The sequence below is a fragment of the Oncorhynchus mykiss genome, chromosome 22, assembly GCF_013265735.2.
Source record: "Oncorhynchus mykiss isolate Arlee chromosome 22, USDA_OmykA_1.1, whole genome shotgun sequence".
Taxonomy (NCBI): domain Eukaryota; kingdom Metazoa; phylum Chordata; class Actinopteri; order Salmoniformes; family Salmonidae; genus Oncorhynchus; species Oncorhynchus mykiss.
The window spans coordinates 41341732-41363413 of NC_048586.1; the positions used below are offsets into that span (position 1 = coordinate 41341732).

Below are 21682 nucleotides of genomic sequence, written 5' to 3' on the forward strand. Positions count from 1 at the left end.
GGACAATCCCTACCTGTCTGCCTGGGATTCTCATTAGATGGATGTTGGACCACTTCCAGCCTGCAGTAGCTAAGGCAGACACCTCATTTCCACAGTGTTCAGACCACGCTTCCTGACCTACTCACTCCCCTCCCCCTCCCCGTCACCTTCCCCCTCCCCCGCCCCGCCCCTCCCCCTCACCTGCCCCTCCACCTCCACCTCCCCCTCCCTCTCCCCCTCCCCGCCCCTCCCCCTCACCTGCCCCTCCACCTTCCCCCTTACCTCCTCCTCCCCTCTCCCCCTCACCTGCCCCTCCACCTTCCCCTCCCCCTCCCTCTCCCCCTCACCTGCCCCTCCCCCTCCCCCTCCCTCTCCCCCTCACCTGCCCCTCCACCTTCCCCTCCCCTTTCCCCTCCAGTTGTTCGCTCAGGTGATCTGCACCGCTCACAGGCAGAGGGAGAGAGAGAGAGAGAAAAGAGAGAGAGGTAGAACAGAGAGAGCAGTTTTCCTCCGGTAGCTTCCACCTCATCTCTCATTATCCAGGCAGTGGTAGCGGCAGACAGGAGAGACAGGAGAGCGTGCGGATCACCTGGAGCCAGCAGTAGACCTGAAACATGTCTATTTATTTTTATGATCATATCAAACACATATCAAATATGGCTTTTTTCATGGAAGAGCCGCACAGAGAAAGGAAGAGAGATAGAGAGAAAGAGACTGTATGGAGTAGATACTAGCGCCTCATGGCATATGCAAGGGCTCTGTCTGATGTGTCTTTTGAACTGCGGGGCTGTTTAAAATGGACGACGAGGAAGGAAGCCTCCCTCAGGAGAGGAGAGGGCAGGTGTGGTCTCTGCAGAGCCTGAGGACGCGCTGTGGGACAGGCGATGATGTGGACAGGGTTATCTTTTGCGGAATTAATATGATCTGTGACAGGTATGGTATGCACCTGTTAGTTAGCACATTTACATGCTCCTCAAAGGCATTTAGCTCATATTGAAACAAACAGTTGTAGCTAATAGTCTTGATACTGGGATGTCTGTTTCATAGGATTTTGTGGATTTGTACTGTATTCAAATTATGATGGGGTTTATTTAAGTATTTTAAACTGGGTGGTTAGAGCCCAGTCACAGGTAAATGGCGTTGTTCAGCCTGACATGTTTTTTTTTTTTTAAACATTGAATTATATATTTTCATTAAAACGTTAATTTGATAAGTACATTCATACAATTTTATTCTTCCACCAGAAAATATAGTCCGGACCAAAATCTGGTTGTTAGTTATTTTGGTCATGTTGCTACAGACGCGAGCCAGTCATTAATTCTTGTTGCATAGTTGCTATGCAACAGGTCAGGTCGTCCATTCTAAACAAATTGGTTGCTATGCAGGCTGGACAGCTAATGTTCGTGTCACTAGCTAGCTAACTCAGCTAACTCAGTCACGTCAAACAATGAACCTAGCTGCATTTTTTGTTTGTTAGAGCTTTCATTCAATTGGGATTTTTACTTGGATATGTCCATGATAATTGACGTTGATGCGTGATTTTGACTTGCTCAAAAAAAAGTTGTCTTTGTCTGGGCACCGTTCACTCTATGTACGGTACTAACTTATTACAGAGATCACTATTCTAAAGTGAAACATTGTTTCTGAGTTCAGACGCAGAACATATTAGAACTTATATGAACCCCCTGCTGTACCAAACTAAATGATAGGTTTATATTAAACCCGCTGTACCAAACTAAATGCTAGGCTTATATTAACCCCATGCTGTACCAAACTAAATGCTAGGCTTATATTAACCCCCTACTGTACCAAACTAAATGCTAGGCTTATATTAACCCCCTACTGTACCAAACTAAATGCTAGGCTTATATTAACCCCCTACTGTACCAAACTAAATGATAGGCTGGAAGCAAGGGGAAATAATGTTTGAGTTGAGATAAATACAAGAGATGATTCGGACAGCAACATGAACATGATACTCTGATGGAGACTCAGTGATCATATTCAGATGGAACTGTTAGCAGGCGTAGGTGTGTCTGTGACGGCCAACACAGCACGGCTTGGAACGCTGCTTACGGAGGGGGAGGGTCTCTTTTTTTATGGGACAAATAGTAAAGATGTCACGTGACAGTAGAAATGAATGACCTTATATTATCTGACTGTCAAAAAAAAATCACTTATAAAATGTAGGCTACCTGTGCATGTTCATCCACTCCGAAATAACTCCAGCATCCAAACAGTGCACTGCCTGTGCTCTTGAGACATTTGATTAATGTAAATGGACATCTGTTAACAAAACACCAGAAAGTGTTCCTAATGACGTTCGGTGATTGCGTCTTGCTGACAAATTGACTGTCTTTGTAGTCGGAAGACATGAAATTGAGGCCGGAAGTGTCACAGGAAAAAAAAACGTCATGGTCAGTCACCCTAACACACAGTTCATTTACTAGCCTAGGCTACAGTGTGTATTATCATGAGCTTTAAATAGGCCTACTTGTAGCCAGTGATCTAGCCTAGTGTGTTAAATAAAGATGCTAAACTCTGATTGCAGGTCGTGGTGAAAGAAATGTACGCTCCCTATACTTTCAATGCAAATTTCTGAAAAAAGTGGGTAATCAGCGTTTACCTGTATTTACCCTCCAGTAGGCTTGCACCACTGCTGGTAGCCTACCATCTCAGCCGAGGCAATTTTACACAATATGAACACACACAGGTTTCAGAAAAAACTGCTTATCTCGCGTAACAAAACAACTGGGAACTCGAAAATCTAGCTGGATGGATTGGATGCGCGTTGATGTCTGGTTGTCTAGTGATATTGTCGACCATCATCAGCTGATCCAGGAAAGAAAACACGTTTTGATAGAAAATAATAAAGTTAAATAGATGGTTGACTTCTTGTGGCCATGGAGAACACCAATACCCACACACACCTGAAAAACAGCTGACTGAGAAAAGCAAACAATGATAAAATAACGGATAAATCTAATGAATTGGATTAAACTAATAGGCTATTTTGGAAAATCTATGCTTTTAAGGGAGCTCAGTTAAGGCTGAAATTCAGCACTACTGAGTGGACAGCGCCTCCTCTATAGAATTTGCACCATTCATGGACAGGGAGACGGTTTGTGCAGCCATGTATAAATAAATGGGTTAAACCATTATAGAGAGGCGGGGGTGCTTTTATTTTCAAAATAACCACTTCCTTTTATAGAAATAGGTGAATGGTTAAATTAAGATTATTTAGAGACCCCCAAAAGTTTGACTCGGAGCTCATGTCTCATTCAGGGGAGCTGAGTAAGAGAGGGAGAGTGAGAGCCAGAGAGTCAACAGAGAGGGAGAGAGATGGAGAGAAAATAGAGAGAGAGAAGGACAGAGAGGGAGAGAGGCAGACAGAGAGAGGGAGAGAGAGAGAGGGAGAAGCAGAGAGAGAGAGGGGGAGAGAGGGGGAGAGAGTAGCAGAGAGCGAGGGAGAGAGAGCAGCAGAGAGAGAGAGGGAGAGAGAGCAGCAGAGGGAGCGAGAGAGAGGCAGTGAGAGAGGGACAGAGAGCGGGAGAGGCTGAGAGAGAGAGCGGTCTGATGAAAATATCAAGTGTTGTTGCTGCTTTGTTTCGGGATCCTTGAATGAGCACAATGAATCGATCGATGGATAGGTGACGGGCGGAGACAATGGATCTCTGTGAGTTCAGCAGGTCGGAACGGCGGCGTTCCACACACAATGGAGGTGTGACAAGACGGAGCGAAAGGTGGCACCCCATCAAAGATGTCACCGGAGACAAAGCACACTCACTCCCTGGCTCTCTCTGTGGCAGAGTTGTTATAACTTGCTTAATCCTAACTCAAACCTACAGAGAATGGTTTGCTAACTACCATCAAGAGTAATGGCAGCTTGTACATATAGGTAGCATGTCTAAAATAATTTCCAACCAGAACTATTGATTTAGAGACACACAGCAACTGAGATCCCAGCCGGTATCATTCAATCAAATGTATTTATAAAGCCCTTTTCACCAAGTGCTATACAGAAACCCAGCCTAAAACTCCAAACAGCAAGCAATGCAGATGTAGAAGCACGTGGCTAGGAAAAAATCCCTAGAAAGGCACGGAACCTAGGAAGAAACCTAGAGAGGAACCTGGCTGTGTATTCTTTAGCCTATAGCTTTAGTCCTGTAACATCTGCCACACTACTAGACCATGTGACCATAGAGACAAACAGTTCAATGAATTGCTTTTGTTTGGGAGGTTACTGAATTTTCTTCGTTCGCCTACCGCCCACCGCAACACAGATACAAAACAGCCACACACTGGCCAAGTATCTGAGCAACATAAGTAAAGTAACAAACAAACAGTCGTCTTCGTGTTTTTCCCCGCAAACATTTATCTTTGTTGGCCGGTGAGTTATTCTAGGAATGGGAAGCATGCATCTTTCTCTCTCTTTTTCCAGGAAGAAATGAGTTGAATAATATCCTTTTCTAAAGTAAATGTGCCTACATATTTTCTGTGGCATCATAACACGCTCAAGTCTAGATGGCAAAAACATAATTTCTTAAGTGGATAGGATGCTAGCTGGTCTTTTCACTGGTCTTTCCCAAACTGCTCTTAGCTCAGAATACATTTTTTAAAACTGGTCAGATATTGAATTCAGCGAAAAGGCAAATCCACTGCTGTTTCAGTAGTGGTGGGACTAAAGAGGGGAGGGTGTGTGAGGGTGAGCGCGAGGTTAAGCTGTTCAATGAAATCATATTATATCCAACACATACCTAGACCACACAACGTGTTTTCACGTCTCACTTTTCAGCCTTTTCTTTCTCTCCATCTCTCTTTCTTTTCTTTTTTGATCGGAGAGGGCATTACCCTGTCTGAACTCCCCTTAAATCCTAGTGGTCACACCTCTTATTAAAGAGGGTTTTGTCCCACGCCCTACACCCCCCCCCCCCTCCGCTGCTCTTGGAATTCAGCCCGGGTCAGCAGATTTCAGCCCACCCCACCATGCTTACCCTTTTTCTTCATTTGCACCTGTTGTGCAGTTGTCCAGGAGGCAAGTGCCGAACCATACAGTCAGACAAAGATCATATTATGAACAGATATGCAATGCCTAATCTCCATGTACCCAAAGGGGAAAAGTGAAGAACAAAAAAAACATATTTTTTTTATTCTCTTCCATGGGAACGTGTGCGGGAATGGAATGCCGTTGGGATGTAAAGGTTTATGGTTTCCAAAAACTGTTGAGGGGAACCAAATAATATCCCCAAACAAGCAATTGACTTCAAAAACACATCATTTTAAGCCACTTCCCATTCGCTATCTGGAGTTGGCAGCGCCCTCCAGAGATAACGTGAAAGCATGAAAGCTTTGCGAAATATTGCTTTATTAGGCATACACAGAACTCAAAATGAACCTGAAAATTGTGCTCTATTTTCTATCCCTGAGGGCCCCTTTTCCTGCGCCTAGTTCCCATGATGTCATGGCCTTTACATTTTGTTATATTATTTGTTCTTTTGGGCCTATGTCTGCTTTTCTCATGCATCTTTATCAGAGTATTTTTCATCTACACCAAAGTGGACATATTACTAGGTTACCGTGAAGGCCCTTGAGTTCAGCCTGAATCACATTTTTCTCAAGGTGTAATATTATAAGCTGTCCATTTGGTTCCTAGGTTGTCTGGTCTGTATAAAAAACTCCCCAAACTATTCAAAGCAGGAATGCGACTTTCTCCTTCCTACCATCAGAACCGAGTTAGGCGGATGTTGTTTTAGAAACCTAACAGGGTCTCTTTGTTTGTGTCTTGCAGTGCTGACATATGAGAATGTGGTGGAGATGAGCTCTGAGACAGGCGAGGATGACAAGAAGCTGCTCTCAGAGGAGAATGGCCTGACCAATGGGGAGGAGGGTGGTATCCCTGCCGGAGGCAGCGTGCCTAACCTGGAGGCATCACCCAGGGTGGGCCACGCCCTGCTGTCCTACAGGGGTGGAACAGAGAGATCAGAGGGCGGGGACGGGCGGCAGAGCCACCACCACGCCTGCCGCCTGGGAGACAACCAACACAGACACCTCAATGGGACTGGTGAGTGATCTGATCAGGTCAACACCTGCACAATATAAATCAGTAGCCTATATCAATCCAATGCATTTATATAACCCTTTTTTTACATCAGCCTTTTTTTAACAAAGTGCTTTGACAGTAAATCAATCAACACCTCACTTATGTATATCAATTACAGAACTCATAATAATACAGTATATTCACCTCTTCAGTTTCTGCAAAAATAGTTGGAGCCTGGGAAATGGCTTTGTTCTCTACTCTGTCTATTTTTTTAATTTCCGGATCTCTGTGAGGTTGACAGGAGATTGTAAAGATTAACACAGTGTTCTATTCTAGTGAGACGTGTTGCTGCTGAAATACAGTCAGCACTTTAGCTGCTTTACAGGCTCACATCGCAAAACCACCTCCCTCACTCCCATACTCATCTCTGTATGACTGTTCACACCCTCTAGCACCTCTGACCTCTGACCGTTCTCTGTCCCCTCTTTGCTCTCCTTCTCTCTTTTGTCTTGGTTTTGTTAAAGCACTGTCTCATCAATGTTTCTCTCTCTGTTGTCTTGGCTCGGTAAAAGCATTGTCTCCTCATTGGCTTCACATACATTCAGAGGAATAAAGTCAACTCCAAACAGTTCAATATTCTCAAGGTCTCGGCAGAGGAGAATGTAACAATATTTTAGTTCAATATATGAAGCGCTGTGAAACAGCCAGCCTTTCATTCTTATTGACCCATAATTGTAAATCTTATAATTAGACTCAGTTTAGTGAGCTGTGACCAACGGAGCCTCTAACTCCCGTATACAAGCAGAGCTACCAATGATAAGCAAGTAGCGCATGTGAAACCTGTCAACCCACCCTCTCTCTCTTTCTCTTTTGCTCCCTCTCCATTCCCCCCTCTCCTTCCAACTCATCTGCATCAGTGACAGGACAACTGGTGTCGCCAGGGCCGCAAAGACAAATACTTTTAATTAGAAGCCCAACGGGATCGTGAAAGAGGGAGCCAGGCTTTTGCAGGACTCATTAACATCCCTAAATGAAATTCGGAGCTTTATGACGTCCATTTACATGCTTAATAGGCCCACCATTCTGTGGCCGCCTGACAGATACAGGGTGCAGAGAAAAACTCATGTGAGACACCCAGTTTTTTATTTTTTAAATGGACCTGCGTTGACTATCCGTCTCTGTTAATGACTTGGTGGCGAGCTGCGCTGCTGAATTGGGAAATATGAGGGACTGGGAAATAGTTTTAGAAAATTTGAACCCGGTCCAAAACTAAATGTAAATGAAAAGAGCCTTGATATGGGGAGCATATGTGTATAGAATCATTATTATCATGATCATTATAAGAAAGCTGTAAAAATAAATCAATGCCAGATTAGCACATCTGCTACAGTCCATTATAGCTAATGCTAACCTAGCCATTTGCTGAATGATTTGATTTGAATTCAACTGGCATTTGACATTTATATGTAAACTGATGAAAGATGAGAGATAGACAACCCACATATTTGTTATATTCATTTCACTCAGGTAACAGATGTAAAAGACTCGGGTGTCACTTCAAGGTACTGAGTCACATCGAGAATGCACAAAGGATCGAATCAAGATTTACCACAAAAAATAACAGAAATGCTCATTTACTGTCCACGCCATCTTGCCTCTGCCTCTCTAGGGAAAAAAAGACGACTGAGTGAAAAACACAAAGAGCCTCCATTTTATATTTCAGATTTCACATACAGTGCAAGTAGTACTGTAAGTGTAGTGAAGGAGGGGCCTACTGAAAATAGAATGAAACTTGAGAACAGTGTCTAGATTCTACGACAGACACAGGGCGTGACTCACATGTCTTTGTCCTTACTCTGAGGCCTGGAACCCACAAAAAGCCCCATGTTGGCTGAATGAAACTCATTCTGTAAAGTCTGGCAGTGATTCTGAAGTTGAGGCAAAGGGAAGCAACACTTGCTTTCCCCATCAGGAGAGGCATGCATTTTTGCAGTTGTTCTCTGAAACATGCAGCACCACCATTTTATCTGCGTGGTGCTGGGGCGAAACATTTTGTGGGGAGAAGTGTGAGACCTCGCTTCTAGATTACATTTCATCTTGGAATTATGAGAAAGAAAATAGCTTTCATCCACAATATTTAGAAATTTAAGTAGGATAGCTACCTGCTAATTCCCATACATTCTACCTTTGTTGAAGGTAGCTGCCAATCGACTATAAACATTGAACCTATGTTGACATGTTCTCAATAGGTTGTGCATAGTACCTTGTGACTCATTTGACTCATAGCAAGACTATTTTGGTATAAAAAGGCACAGCATCAGGTTCCTGTATGACACATTGCTCATGAGGAAGGACGTTTTGAAAAGTAACCTGCTGTAAGTGAAAGAGGGGGGAGAAAATCTGACTGTCCCCCCCCCCCCCCCCCCCCTTCCCCTGCTGCAGGGGTGTTGTATATCCCTCCTTTGAAGAGGGAAATATTCTTGTGACTCCTGTTGAGGAATCACATGACTGGGGCCAGGAGGAACAAACACAATGGGCACAGTATATGTACACCCCTCGCCTGCCTGTCCCTCATTATCAGGAACATACATTCATATTACAAGCCGTGGCTGAATGGAGAGAGGTACTGAATTGTCAGGGTAGCATGTGCATTCTAGTTGACTTTGCCTCGAGTGTTAAACCATGGTCATACTTCAGTTTATTGAGTGCTGTGTTAGCCACAGTTGATTGTCTGATTTTGAGCCCTTTTCTCCTCTCCTTCATAGATGAAAGGAAGGATGAATATGATCCCTTGGGGCCAGAGGGGTCTCTTCACTCTGTAGGAAGTGGTCCAGGTGACTTCCTCCCTCTTTATTTAACTTTTATTTAACTAGGGAAGTCAGTTAAAAATAAATTATTATTTACAATGACGGCCTACCCCGGCCAAATCCTAACGACGCTGGGCAAATGTGTGCTGCTCTATGGGACTCCCAATCATGGTGATACAGCCTGCAATTGAACCAGGGACTGTAGTGACGCCTCTGGAACTGAGATGCATTGCCTTAGACCGCTGTGCCACTCAGGAGCCCCATATATATATTTGCAAAAAAATATATGGGGGATTGGAAATGATGCAGACACATACATTGATGGAAGCTACAATCTATCTGCAATATTACAACTGATCTACCCCCTAAAAGAAAATAAATATATATATATATATATATATATATATATATATATATATATATATATATATATATATATATAACACACTAGGAAGAGACATGATTATAACCCCTTGCAGCAGGTGATATACCTAATAGGAAACACATACACACAGTCAAGGGCCACGAGAGATAATGCAAAGCAAACATTTGCAGGTTGAGTGAGAGTGCAGCACAAATCACATCTAGCTACAAAATTGAATTTTGACCTAAATCTCATTTGTTTGATTCATGTACTTTCAAATTGGTTTAAAATTGTAGTTTGTCCTGGCAGTGAATCACATTGTCTTTGCAGTTAAGCATTTTTATCTAGCCTAAAGTAACTTCAAGGGATCCAAGCCTCTTGGGGACAGTTCAGTGTCCTTCGTTTTAAGGATATTTTCAACAACAAAAATATACACAGTATCTGTGTCACAGCTGCACACAACACATAAGCCAATAGCAAACAGTATTGATCCTAAGACAAATAAATGTAGCCACACTAACTGCCCTGATTTGTTAAATAAGCTGATGAATAAATTAGACACCTGATGTACCATTATACCTACACTGACTGTTTGGCAGATATAGCCTCACATCTTCTTACTCATAATCAAATCTCTGCTTTAAATTATGTAGAGAGAGAATTCTAAGTGAGATCTGTAAACCAGAAAATCTAATTGCAACTTAAACCAATTACCTGTTACACTAGGAAATATTTAAGTTAAAATGTCTAAAAGCTTTAAAATGGGTTGTGAACATCACTTAATGATGAAATGATCTCTTCTTTTTCTTTGTTGGGGCCATTACATGGCATAATTAACGGTAACTTAAATGTATACTCCCCTCTAAGTAGTGGCTTAATGCTTCCCTCCCCCAGTGTCCTTCATCACATTTAGAGACCAGTCTTAATATAATGTAGCTGTGCAGCACATCTCAAAATGGGGGAAGGAGAATGGAGACTGACCAATGTTCTCATGTTCTCATTTGTCTTCCTCTCTCTTCTTCTCTAACTCCCCCTCCTCTCATATCCTCCTCCTCCCCCTCTCCTCCTCCTCCCCCTCTCCATCCTCATCTCCTCCTCCTCCCCCTCCTCCTCCTCCCCCTCTCCTCCTCCTCCTCCTCCCCCTCCTCCTCCTCCCCCTCTCCTCCTCCTCCTCCTCCATCCTCCTCCTCATCTTATACAGTTAATGGAGTGGATGGGGTGTCAGAGCTTGACGACTACTTCACTAAGTGTAGTAAACTGGAGGAGAGTGACGGCCTCTCGGCCAGCATCGCTGAATACCTCCAGCGTGGCGACACCGCCATCATTTACCCAGAAGCCCCAGAGGAAGTGACACGACTCGGAACTCCCGAAACCATTGTGCAAGACGAAAACGAAAACGGTGAGAATCCATAAAATCCATTTGACAGTTAATCTCTGATTATTTGCAGTCTCAGAAGCTGCATTAAAGGCCTTCCACCCTGTGCCTTTGTCCCCAATAGTGTTACTGACGGACTTTTATGGGTAGTCTGTGTTCAAGTGTAAGCTGATGGTGACTTTACATAGAGTCTTTGTGAAGCAGAGATAATCATGTTGCTTGTTGCACTTACTCTGTTTACAACCTGGGCATACTGCCCATCAAGGTCTACTGGCTGACCTTATGACAACGCCTCCTCCTTTCCCCTATACAGAACTGTCACCTGGGACTCCAGATGCTTTCACCCAACTGTTGACCTGTCCTTACTGCGACCGGGGTTACAAGCGGCTGACATCGCTCAAGGAGCACATCAAGTACCGCCATGAGAAGAATGAGGAGAGCATACCCTGCCCACTGTGCAGCGAGACCTTCTCACACCGAACACTGCTGGAGAGACATATGGCCATGCACAAGCCAGGGATCGATCAGGTAAGACAGGCAGACAGACAGACAGACAGACAGGCAGACAGACAGGCAGACAGACAGGCAGACCGACAGACAGGGGGGTGATGTTTTTCTGTTTTTCTTTTACTATTTTCTTTCCTCATCTCATCTCCTTCACACTGTTGTGTCGTTGTGTGGGTCGATCAACGATCTGGGTGAAACACACAGTATCATTTTAGGTCACTGCCCTTTACTCATTTATTTTTCCTTTTAAGATTTGTGTTAATTATAATGGCTTTAATGGCTTCCTCATGGTGACTGGATGCTCTTTTCTTCTGCATGAAGAATCATATTCTCTTGAGTGAATTAGTATTCTCCTTTCCTCTTCCTGTCATCCTCTACTCCTCTCACATTAAACAAGTTACTTCAGAACCCCACACAGCTTCAGACCCCCACACGGCTTCAGACCCCACACTGCTTCAGACCCCCACACTGCTTCAGATCCCCACACTACATCAGACCCCCACACAGCTTCAGACCACCACACTGGTTCAGACCCCCACACTGCCTCAGACCCCCACACAGCTTGTTCACAGCTGCATTGTGTTGCGTCTTTCTTTAGTGAGGCCTGCGTGGGATGTGCTAGCATATTGCCTTCCTCAGGCCATCTGACTTTTTACATCAGCTGTTGCTAGAAGTGGACCAGATTTGATTAGAAATGAGCACTCATACATAGTAGCAGAGATTTGGACCATTTCCTATGGTTCAATACGCAGTTCTTTCACTGAGCATGACGTTGATTAAGTACCAGTTTTATAGATAGATAATAAACAGTAGCAGCACTGTCACTTTATTCCTAGTTATTTGTACATGTCTACCTCAAATACCTCGTACCCCTGCACGTCTACTTGGTACTGGTACCCCGTGTATATAGCCTAGTAATCGTTACTATAAGGGCACAAGGCGAGACCCAAATGCAAACACGAGGCAGATGGCAGAGCTACGATATTTATTATAACAAAGGGAGTAGGCAAAGGCAGGTCGGGGGACAGGTGAGAGTTCATAACCCAGGTCAGAGTCCAAACAGTACCAGATGATAGGCAGTCTCGAGGTCAGGACAGGTGAGAGTTCATAAACCAGGTCAGAGTCCAAACAGTACCAGACGATAGGCAGTCTCGAGGTCAGGACAGGCGAGAGTTCATAAACCAGGTCAGAGTCCAAACAGTACCAGATGATAGGCAGTCTCGAGGTCAGGACAGGCGAGAGTTCATAAACCAGGTCAGAGTCCAAACAGTACCAGATGATAGGCAGTCTCGAGGTCAGGACAGGCGAGAGTTCATAAACCAGGTCAGAGTCCAAACAGTACCAGATGATAGGCAGGCTCGAGGTCAGGACAGGCAGGGGTCAGAAACCAGAACAGTACCAGACGATAGGCAGTCTCGAGGTCAGGCCAGGCAGGGGTCAGAAACCAGAACAGTACCAGACGATAGGCAGTCTCGAGGTCAGGACAGGCGAGAATTCATACACCAGGTCAGAGTCCAAACAGCACCAGACGATAGGCAGTCTTGAGGTCAGGCCAGGCAGGGATCAGAAACCAGATCCGAGTCCAAAACAGTACAAGGGGATAGGCAGGCTGGTAGTCAGAATGCAGAGTGGTCAGGCAGGCGGGTTCTGAGTCAGGACAGGCAAGGGTTGAAACCAGGAGGACTAGAAACAAACAGAGACTGGAGAAGATCGGCGCAAGGAAAACCACTGGTTGTCTTGTCAAACCAGACGAACTGGCACAGAGACAGGAAACACAGAGATATATATACACCGGGGATAATAAGCGACACCTGGAGGGGGCTGGAGACAATCACAAGGACAGGTGAACCAGATCAGGGTGTGACAGTTACTGATTGTGTATTTAAATATAACTTTTTTTTTAAATACGTGTTTCAGTCTTCTATTCCTCTATTGTCTTTCTCTCTGCGTTGTTTGGGCCCATCAGTAAGCTTTTCATTGTTAGTCTACACCGGTTGTTTACCAATTCGTGTGATGGATAAAGTTGTATTTAATTTTGTATTTTGATTTTAACCAGGGAATCAGTACAAGTACAACCATTTACAACCAGCAATTTGTAAACATAAAGACCAAAAAACCAAAAGTATAGGCCTTTGTTTCTGTCATAAAACAGAACCTACAACTGACCATGCAAATAAGCAGTGGAATCATTACAATTGTCCAATTATAGTGGTGATAATAGTCAGATTTCCTTAAATAAGCACCCTCCTTCCTCCCGGAGTCCCCCTCCACCCCCTCACCTGACCCCCCCCCCCCCCTTTCAGATTGGCTTAAATAAGAGCAGATGGTATTCCCCCCAGTGATCTGGAGTATCATAATCCTCAAATGACTTTAAGTGTTTGTTTAGTTCTGTACTTCCTCTCCAGCTAAAAGAGCTAAAGAAAGGTTCTTCTGGAAGGTCATTATGACTAGGCTACCTTAGTGCACCGGACTGTGGAGGGATTTCCATTTGAGTGCTACTGAGTGCTATTGGTGCAAACATGTGAATTGTGCTACTCTGCTTATCCTCTGTGTGCAATGGGGAATGTATTTTTAGCATGGGGTAATTGTTCACACATTTGGTTATGAAGGCAGGTTCTACCACATCAGCCATTTTTTTCAGATCGCTAGCATTTTCACAATGTAGTCCCCTTCAAGCCACATTCAGTAGTCTAACTCTAATCACATTCTCTTACCTGAAATGTCACCTGCTGCCATACATACACACATACACAAACACAATAACACACACCGATATATAGATTCCTCAGCAAGCATTAGTGAAAAGGGATTTTTTTGACATTGAAATTGTACCATGAAAACCTCCCACATCTTTCTCATAAAGGTCTTTGTGGGGGCTTTATCTCTCTACATGCTGTTTTTATTTGTTATCTGCACTCATTTGAATTTCAGGAAATGCACCTACACTAAACAGTTACCTTTGAACAGAACACAAAAACTCAACCCACACACTATTCTCAAAATCGATTTATGAGTTCCTTGCACGCTTCATCATTTTTATTAAACCATTTCAGATGTAAAACCCTAAAAAATACTTATGCAGTTAGATGTAGTTAACGTTTGTGACGAAGGGTTATACCGTTGAAGCTACGACAAATTCATTACATTCCTTCTCAAGGCCAGCTACCTTGAAATCTCGCCCAGTGCCTGGTTCATTTGTGTACTCCCACACTTACACAACACGTTTAGGTGGCACTGATGTGAAAACTCTCTTTTCTATCTCCTCCACAGCCCCAGCTGCTGAGTGAAGGGGCCGGCAATCGCAAGTTCAAATGCACTGAGTGTGGAAAAGCCTTCAAATACAAGCATCACTTGAAGGAGCATCTTCGCATTCACAGCGGTAGGTACTAAAATGAGTCAAGCCGGCATCAGCCCACCATTTTAAAATGTATTCATGTGACTGTGGCTAGATGACAGAGAGGGCTCATGCCATAAGAGTAAAATTGATAATGTTCCTTTTTGGCCTCTGTCAGTAAATGAGTCATTCTGTTTTATAATAGCTCACTGTTTCAGACCTGTTTTATAACTGACTAACGCCGCCATATGGATGAGGCCATAGCTCAAGAAGACAAGAGTTGAATAGAAATAGAAATTCAAATTTTCACACTGAAGGAAATCTTCAGCTATTTCACTACCAGCCAATTGCAAGCATTCAAAATGGAGTAACTTGAGATTCATGTACCATTTTATCGTTTATAGGCGAGAAACCATACGAGTGCTCCAACTGCAAGAAGCGCTTCTCCCACTCCGGCTCCTACAGTTCGCACATCAGCAGCAAGAAGTGTGTTGGTCTGTTCTCCGTCAATGGACGAGTAAGTAATGGAGGAGGCAACGCCAAGGCTGGCTCCTCCCCTAACTCCACCGCCTCCTCCCCGGGAAGCCCCGCCCTGGCTCTGCTCCGCCACAAGCTGGAGAACGGACGCCCCATGGGGCTCCAAGACCAGCAGGGCCACCTGGACATCAAGGCAGAGCCAATGGACTTAAACGACTACCGGCTACTGATGGCCTCCCAGTATGGCGTCGGAGGACCAGGGGGCTACATGAATGGAGCCTGCCGAGGAGGCAGCCCCCTGGGGGTCCACAGCTCATCCCAGAGCCCCCTGCAGCACCTGGGTGGAATGGGGTTGGACCTGCCCCTGCTGGGATACGGGTCCCTGGGGAACAACCTGAGCGAGGTGCAGAAGGTCCTCCAGATTGTGGACAACACGGTGTGTCGGCAGAAGATGGATGGGAACCCGGAGGAGATCTCCAAGCTCAGGGCCTATATGAAGGAGCTGGGGGCTCAGATGGAGGAGCAGAAGCTGGCCTTGTCCTCTCCGCGTGCCAGCTTCCAGGCGGTGGGCCATGGCAGCCCCACCAAGAGCATCATCGACTACACCCTGGAGAAGGTGAACGAGGCCAAGAGCCTGATCGATGACTCCAAGAGGCAGATCAACATGGACATAAAGAAGGAGAGGCTCAACCACTCGACGGATCGTGAGGACAAGTCGCACCACGGAAGCCACCTGGTTCCATTCCTGCCGTTCTCCTGCCAGTTCTGCAAGGAGACCTTCCCAGGGCCCATCCCACTGCACCAGCATGAGCGCTACCTGTGTAAGAAGAACGAGGAGATCAACCACCTTCAGCCCAGCGAGGACGTGTCTCTCAGCCACAGGGGAGTGTTCCCCTCAGACCAGCAGGCCTCCCTGCTGTCCTCTCTTTCAGAGAGGGGCGCCACCAGCCCCTCCAACCCCTTCAAGGACCACATGTCAGTGCTCAAGGCCTACTTCGCCATGAACACAGATCCCAACTCAGAGGAGTTGCTGAAGATCTCCATCGCAGTCGGCCTTCCGCAGGAGTTCGTCAAGGAATGGTTCTCCCAGTGGAAGAATCAGCAGCAACAACAACAACACAACAAGGGCAATGCCAACCACAGGAAGCAGTCACCGCCGCCAGAGCGGAGCAGTGCAGAGGAGCGCAGGCACCACAGGCTAACCAGGTCACCAATGTCCACGGCGCAACACGTGGACCGTATCATGGCACTCGCTGATTTACACGGTGGCAACACCAACGGTGACCGTGACGCTCTCCACAGACACTCAGAGGCCAACCAGTTTACAGCAAACAGGCAGACGGGTGACAAACCACTAGACCCCTTGAACCAACTTAGAAGCAGAACTCCATCTCCTCTAAATCTCTCCTCCACTTCTTCTAAAAACTCCCAGAGCAGCTCGTACACTCCAAACAGCCTGGCCTCTGAAGGGGACAGCCATGGGGGGGACGCACCGTTGGACCTTTCTCTGCCAAAACACATGATGAGCAACAGCATCTCACTGGGAGAAAAGAGGTCCGAACCAAACGGCTACGTCTCAGACTGCAACGGTGACCACCACCATTCCAGCCGGGAGCAGGGTACTGAGCCCATGGACTTGGCCCACATCAAGAAGGAATTCCTGGGCTCGGAGAGAGACAACAGAGGCAACCGTGGACACCAGATGGAGAAGAGTGTCAGCCCCATCTTTGGCATCAACCCCTTTGGTGGTGGTCACATGTACACATCTCTGCCCCCACATGGAGCATTCCCCCCGCCTAGCTTCATGCAGGCCCAGGCCAGCATCCCAGGCCTGAGGCCATACCCAGGGCTGGATCCAATGAGCTTCCTGCCCCACATGGCCTACACTTATGCAACTGGGGCGGCTACATTCGCTGAAATACAACAGAGGTCGAGGAAGTACCAACGGAAACCAGGTTTCCAGGTAAGCAAGCCCTTTTGTGGTTTCAGGTCCATTCACTAAATCCATTTTTAGTAAGAGCTTAACAATAAACATTTTGCCCTTTTAAATCTATGGATTTAGTATCTTTAGTATCTAATGGATAAGTTACACTCAAATTAAATGTTTTAGATTAGTAAAAAAAATAATGTTAAAGTTGTGTTTTTGTCAAATAATTTCCTGTAATTAGATGAGTTTGCACTGTGGCTGTCTGTTTTGTATATGCGTCCACTCCACACATCAAATCCACAACACAGACTTAAAAAGCCCATATGTTCCCCTTTTTATTGTCTCCTCTCCTGGGCAGTAAGAAGGGTCTTACACAGGTCGTACGGATCGACGACTAAGCCCTGTCCAGACTTGGGATCAAACTCAGAGCAGAAGGTGTCTTTGTTTTAGGTGACAGGTGTGGATTACTTACAAACAATTGAACAATATGCCTCTCTCATCTCATAGGGGGAGCTATTGGACGGCACTGTGGACTATCTGTCAGGCCTGGAGGACCTGACAGACGAATCCCTCCTCTCCCGGAAGAAGATTAAGAAGACAGAAAGTGGTATGTACGCGTGTGACTTGTGCGACAAAACATTCCAGAAGACCAGTTCCCTCCTAAGACACAAATATGAACACACAGGTATATAACATTTGGACAGTTGTTTTCTACCCCAACCACCCTCTTTACCTTTGTGCCAGTCCCCCTCCATGTTTTGTGTCATTTGAAAGCTGTTCTTTTTCTGTTATTTCATCCTCTCCATCTCTCTCTTTTTTTCCCTTCTTGATCACGTCATTTTTTCCCCCCACCAATCTTAATTGTTATTTTCCTCTCGTCTTTCATGATTCCCATTATAATGTGTTCAGATCCATGAACTTTAACGTGTTCCTTTCTTATTGGGGTTTGGGAATAGTGGGCTGTTTGGATATCAAAGCAGTTACATAAACATTCAGTAAAAGTAGAAGTGAGCATCATTGCATTCATCACAGACACCATAGTGGTAGTCATTCTGACTCCAGGCGTTCTAAATGACATCATCATATGGTCTCCAAAAGTAACAGGACCAGTGGCCATTTTGGAAACAAACGTTCTGCTTCAAGAGGGACTGTCTTTTTAAAGATCACGCTAGTATGTTAAGACACAGGGACATACAGTATATATACTGTGCCTTCAGTGACAGGGACGAGAATTACTGCGTCTACCCTGGTGGTATTTAACAGAATGACAGGTCGTATAGGAGGATTGCCTGTGTGGCATGTTTGGTTATTTTTTAAATGATCTTCAAAGATGTGACCTCTCCTCCTGGGGACTCCTCTCTTTCAGCATCCTGTAATGGAATGCCCCATGAGGAATTCTCTGTCTCCTCTATTTTTGTCCCACTGTAGGGAAGGTGGGGAGGGCGAGGGGGGGGGGGGGGGGGGCACTTAAAGTATGCCAACTATGGATGATGTCGCAGGCATTCCAAGGCTATCTGAGGATAGGAATCGCCTGTGTGTGTGTCTGTGTGTGTATGTGCATTCTGTTGCGTGGCTGCTCTCCTGTGTGTACTTTATGTGTATTGGCTTTCGTAGGATGGGAGGTGTTTGTGCATGTGAGCGTGGGATGTGCGCTTTTGGAAGGGTGCTATTATATGGGCCGATTGAACTTGCATTTGAGAGGCCCATTTTGTCTAATAGAAGGGAATATATTTCCGGTAGCACTGCTGAGTTGCAGTAAACCTTTAGTGCGAGGAGCTGCATGCTGCGGGGACAGGGAAGAGGGGCAAAGGGGGCTAGTGGTGTGAAGGTCCTCCTCCTATAAATATAACTGTCACACCATCACGTGAAGGATGCCTAATCCTACTCGTTTTAACCTGGACCTATGATGTCACGAGAACACGCTGTCACTGGTGCCAGGCTGCGCTTCAGTTTCACCTTGCTTGGTGTTCGAAACATCTGAGTTCACTGGCTTAGCTCGCTGCTCGCCGGCCCCGCCCATCATGGAGTGTTGAGGGGTTTTATTTCCACCTGACTCCCCGCCGTGTTTTCTAGCAGCAACTAAAATTAGCTCTAAAGTTAGATTGTCAACCATAAACTGAGGTTTACTTTTAACGCTTTGTTTTGTTTTCTAAAATGTATTTGAGAAATGTACTTGTATTTATTTGTACCATCACAACATTACTCATTCCTATCATTATTGTGTCCTCTAATAATTTTCACCATGATGGAGGGAATGAAGAAATCCGTAATGATGATATCAATGCTTTTACACTCAGTATGCACATAACGTGATCAATACATTCTGTGTCAAGTCAGACTAAATTCACTCTAATTTTACATGTGTACTACGTGTCTGTTCTCCTGAATAACTGTTTATTTTCCCTTTGTGTTTTTTCTGTGTTTCTAGGGAAGGGGACCATAGTAACACTGTAGTAACACCTCCTCTCCCCTGTCTCCTGTGTCTCCGCAGGAAAGCGACCACACCAGTGCACGATCTGTAAGAAGGCCTTCAAACATAAGCACCACCTCATCGAGCACTCTCGCCTGCACTCTGGAGAAAAGCCATACCAATGTGACAAGTGTGGCAAGCGCTTCTCTCACTCAGGCTCCTACTCCCAGCACATGAACCACCGCTACTCCTACTGCAAGAGGGAGGCCGAAGAGAGGGAGGCAGCTGAGAGGGAGGCGGAGGAGAGGGAAGCCTGGGACAAAGGCCAGGGCCCCATGGAGCCCACAGAGCTACTGATGAGGAGGGCCTACCTACAGGGTCTGGGGCCGTTGGGCTACTCAGACACCGAGGACCAGCTGGACGACGGGGGCGACACCATCCTGAGGGATGGCACGGAAGGAGGAATGAGGGGAGGACGAGGACAGACGGAAGTGGACGAGACGTATGAGGAGGTGACAGACAGACGAGAGGCGGGAAGTTTCAGGGAAGGAGAGGACGAGGGTGACGGAAGGATGGACACAGCGAGGGATGACGAGGGGAACGATGCAATGCATTCGATGGATGACAGTTCAACAGAAGGGAAAAGAGACACCAAGTCAGACCATTAGGAAGCAGATTAAATCAATTCTGCAGTCAGTCCCCCAAAAAATATTGCAGAAAATATTTGTCATGATGGTTTGTTTCATTTCCTTTTTCCATTCTTCCAGCAAACATGAAACTTGCTTTGTTTTCAGAAGGGCACTGCAGGGGCTAAGTCAAGCAACTTGTAGCTTCTCAGAAGCTCATAATGATGGACTCATGGAATGTGGTGACTGACTGCCAACATCAGAGTTGAGATGACAAGCTGGGTGGGATTATTTAAGAATCAACATTATGATGTAATAATGATTATCATTATAATAAACAAATTAAATGAAGCTGTCTTTAATGCACAGTGTAAAATAAGGCCTAAAAGCTGTGTGGTGCTATAATGTTGTTAACCCTTGTGTTTTATTGTGTTCATACCCCAAACCAGGAAATTGCACTCTGCCCCTTTAATCACTACAAAAACAATAAAAAAACTATTTAAAAAACCCTATGTATATTTATACCGTGCTTGAAGACTTGGTAGCAGTCCGTCAGTGTTGTACTTTGTCTACTACTTACTGTGATGTCCTTGGTTCTACCCTCCCTTTTTGCTCGGCAAACTAACCGCACCATTTTTTTGTCTTTATGTGAAGGAAACTTTAAACCTGTGTGATTTTGATGAGTCTTAAAATGGACTGGAATGAAATGACAGAATGAAATAGAGAATTGTGAAATACGAAGGGCTCCATATGACAGACACAAGAGACTTAGTATGTTTTATTTTCTCAAGAGAAAGCCTTATATGCAAACCTTTTCACCTGTGCGTTTCTGCAAGTGCCATCCCTGTACAGTGTAAAAATCAAGAGTTTACTCGTATTATCTTTGCTCTGGCTTCAGTATTAAATCAATATTTCATCTAGTTTTTCAAAGTACCTATGTCAGTATTAGCATCGATAGAGACAGCAGTTCGTTAGTTTACATGTTTGTGCAATTTTATGTACTTTTCATTTACCTTTTTTTCAGTATTACTTTTGTTTTTGTAGATTTCTTTTCCCAAGCATAAATTACATTTCAATCAAATTTTAAGATTGCCATTTTATTTATGTGACTCATTTTATATTTCCTAATTGTATTTATTTCATACTGTAGTGTACAGTATGATAGTTCCTCAACAAATATATTTTAGTAAAGGATTGTGTCATTGGCTATTGGAGAAAATCGTCAATAGAAAGCACTCTATGGTATTTGGAAAAACAGTCATTGTTTTAAATTGTCAATTTAGTTCTTATCATTTTATTTCCTTTAAACTACTGGAAATTTGCAATTTGGGGAACTTTTGATACAATATTGTGAAAACACTGTATTTTTTGACAATAAAAACTCCACTTTAGTCATCCAGGTACAGAGATTAAGATAGAGGGGGTGTTGATGGAAAATTCCTAAAATGTCTTAAGTAGGCTATTATTGAATTTTTTATTTCTCTTGGAAATGACCTCGAATAAATGTAGCCAAAATAAATTTGAATAAAGCTGTGTTGTTCTTCTTGTACTTGAATGACTTCTATTCATTATCGATCTAACAGTGATCATTTATACTTGCAAACAGGCCTGTAGCAGTCTCATCTCTATAGAATTTGTATTCAAGGTAAACTCAGCGATATGACGTGGATGCAGAACAGCATACTGTTTTTTTTTCCCACTACAACTTAGAGCGTTGAAGTGCAAGGCTCAACTTCTCCCCTGTTTTAGTGCCCTGGCTACCATGGCAGTCCTCAATCCATGTTCATAGGTTGAAGTGAAAAGTTATCGATTGCGACACATACAGTAAGCTTACAT

The 21682-nt window shown here is 44.7% G+C and overlaps 1 protein-coding gene across 5 annotated transcripts in view; it reads left to right on the plus strand.

Annotated features, from left to right (window-relative positions):
- Positions 1 to 21395, plus strand: part of LOC110501885 (zinc finger E-box-binding homeobox 2) — a 76641-nt gene extending 55246 nt beyond the window's left edge. The window contains exons 1-9 of one of the 5 annotated variants that reach the window (XM_036959339.1): positions 541 to 912; positions 5768 to 6040; positions 8785 to 8853; positions 10392 to 10589; positions 10879 to 11093; positions 14343 to 14451; positions 14811 to 16846; positions 17318 to 17495; positions 19302 to 21395. In XM_036959339.1, coding sequence (XP_036815234.1) covers positions 5794 to 6040; positions 8785 to 8853; positions 10392 to 10589; positions 10879 to 11093; positions 14343 to 14451; positions 14811 to 16846; positions 17318 to 17495; positions 19302 to 19888 — 3639 coding nt within the window. In that variant the 5' untranslated portion in view covers positions 541 to 912; positions 5768 to 5793 and the 3' untranslated portion in view covers positions 19889 to 21395. Of the gene's footprint in view, positions 1 to 540; positions 913 to 5767; positions 6041 to 8784; positions 8854 to 10391; positions 10590 to 10878; positions 11094 to 14342; positions 14452 to 14810; positions 16847 to 17317; positions 17496 to 19238 lie in introns of those variants that run through there. The other 4 variants (XM_036959336.1, XM_036959338.1, XM_036959341.1 and 1 more) reach the window with 4 other exon arrangements.
- The last annotated feature ends 287 nt before the right edge of the window (positions 21396 to 21682 follow it).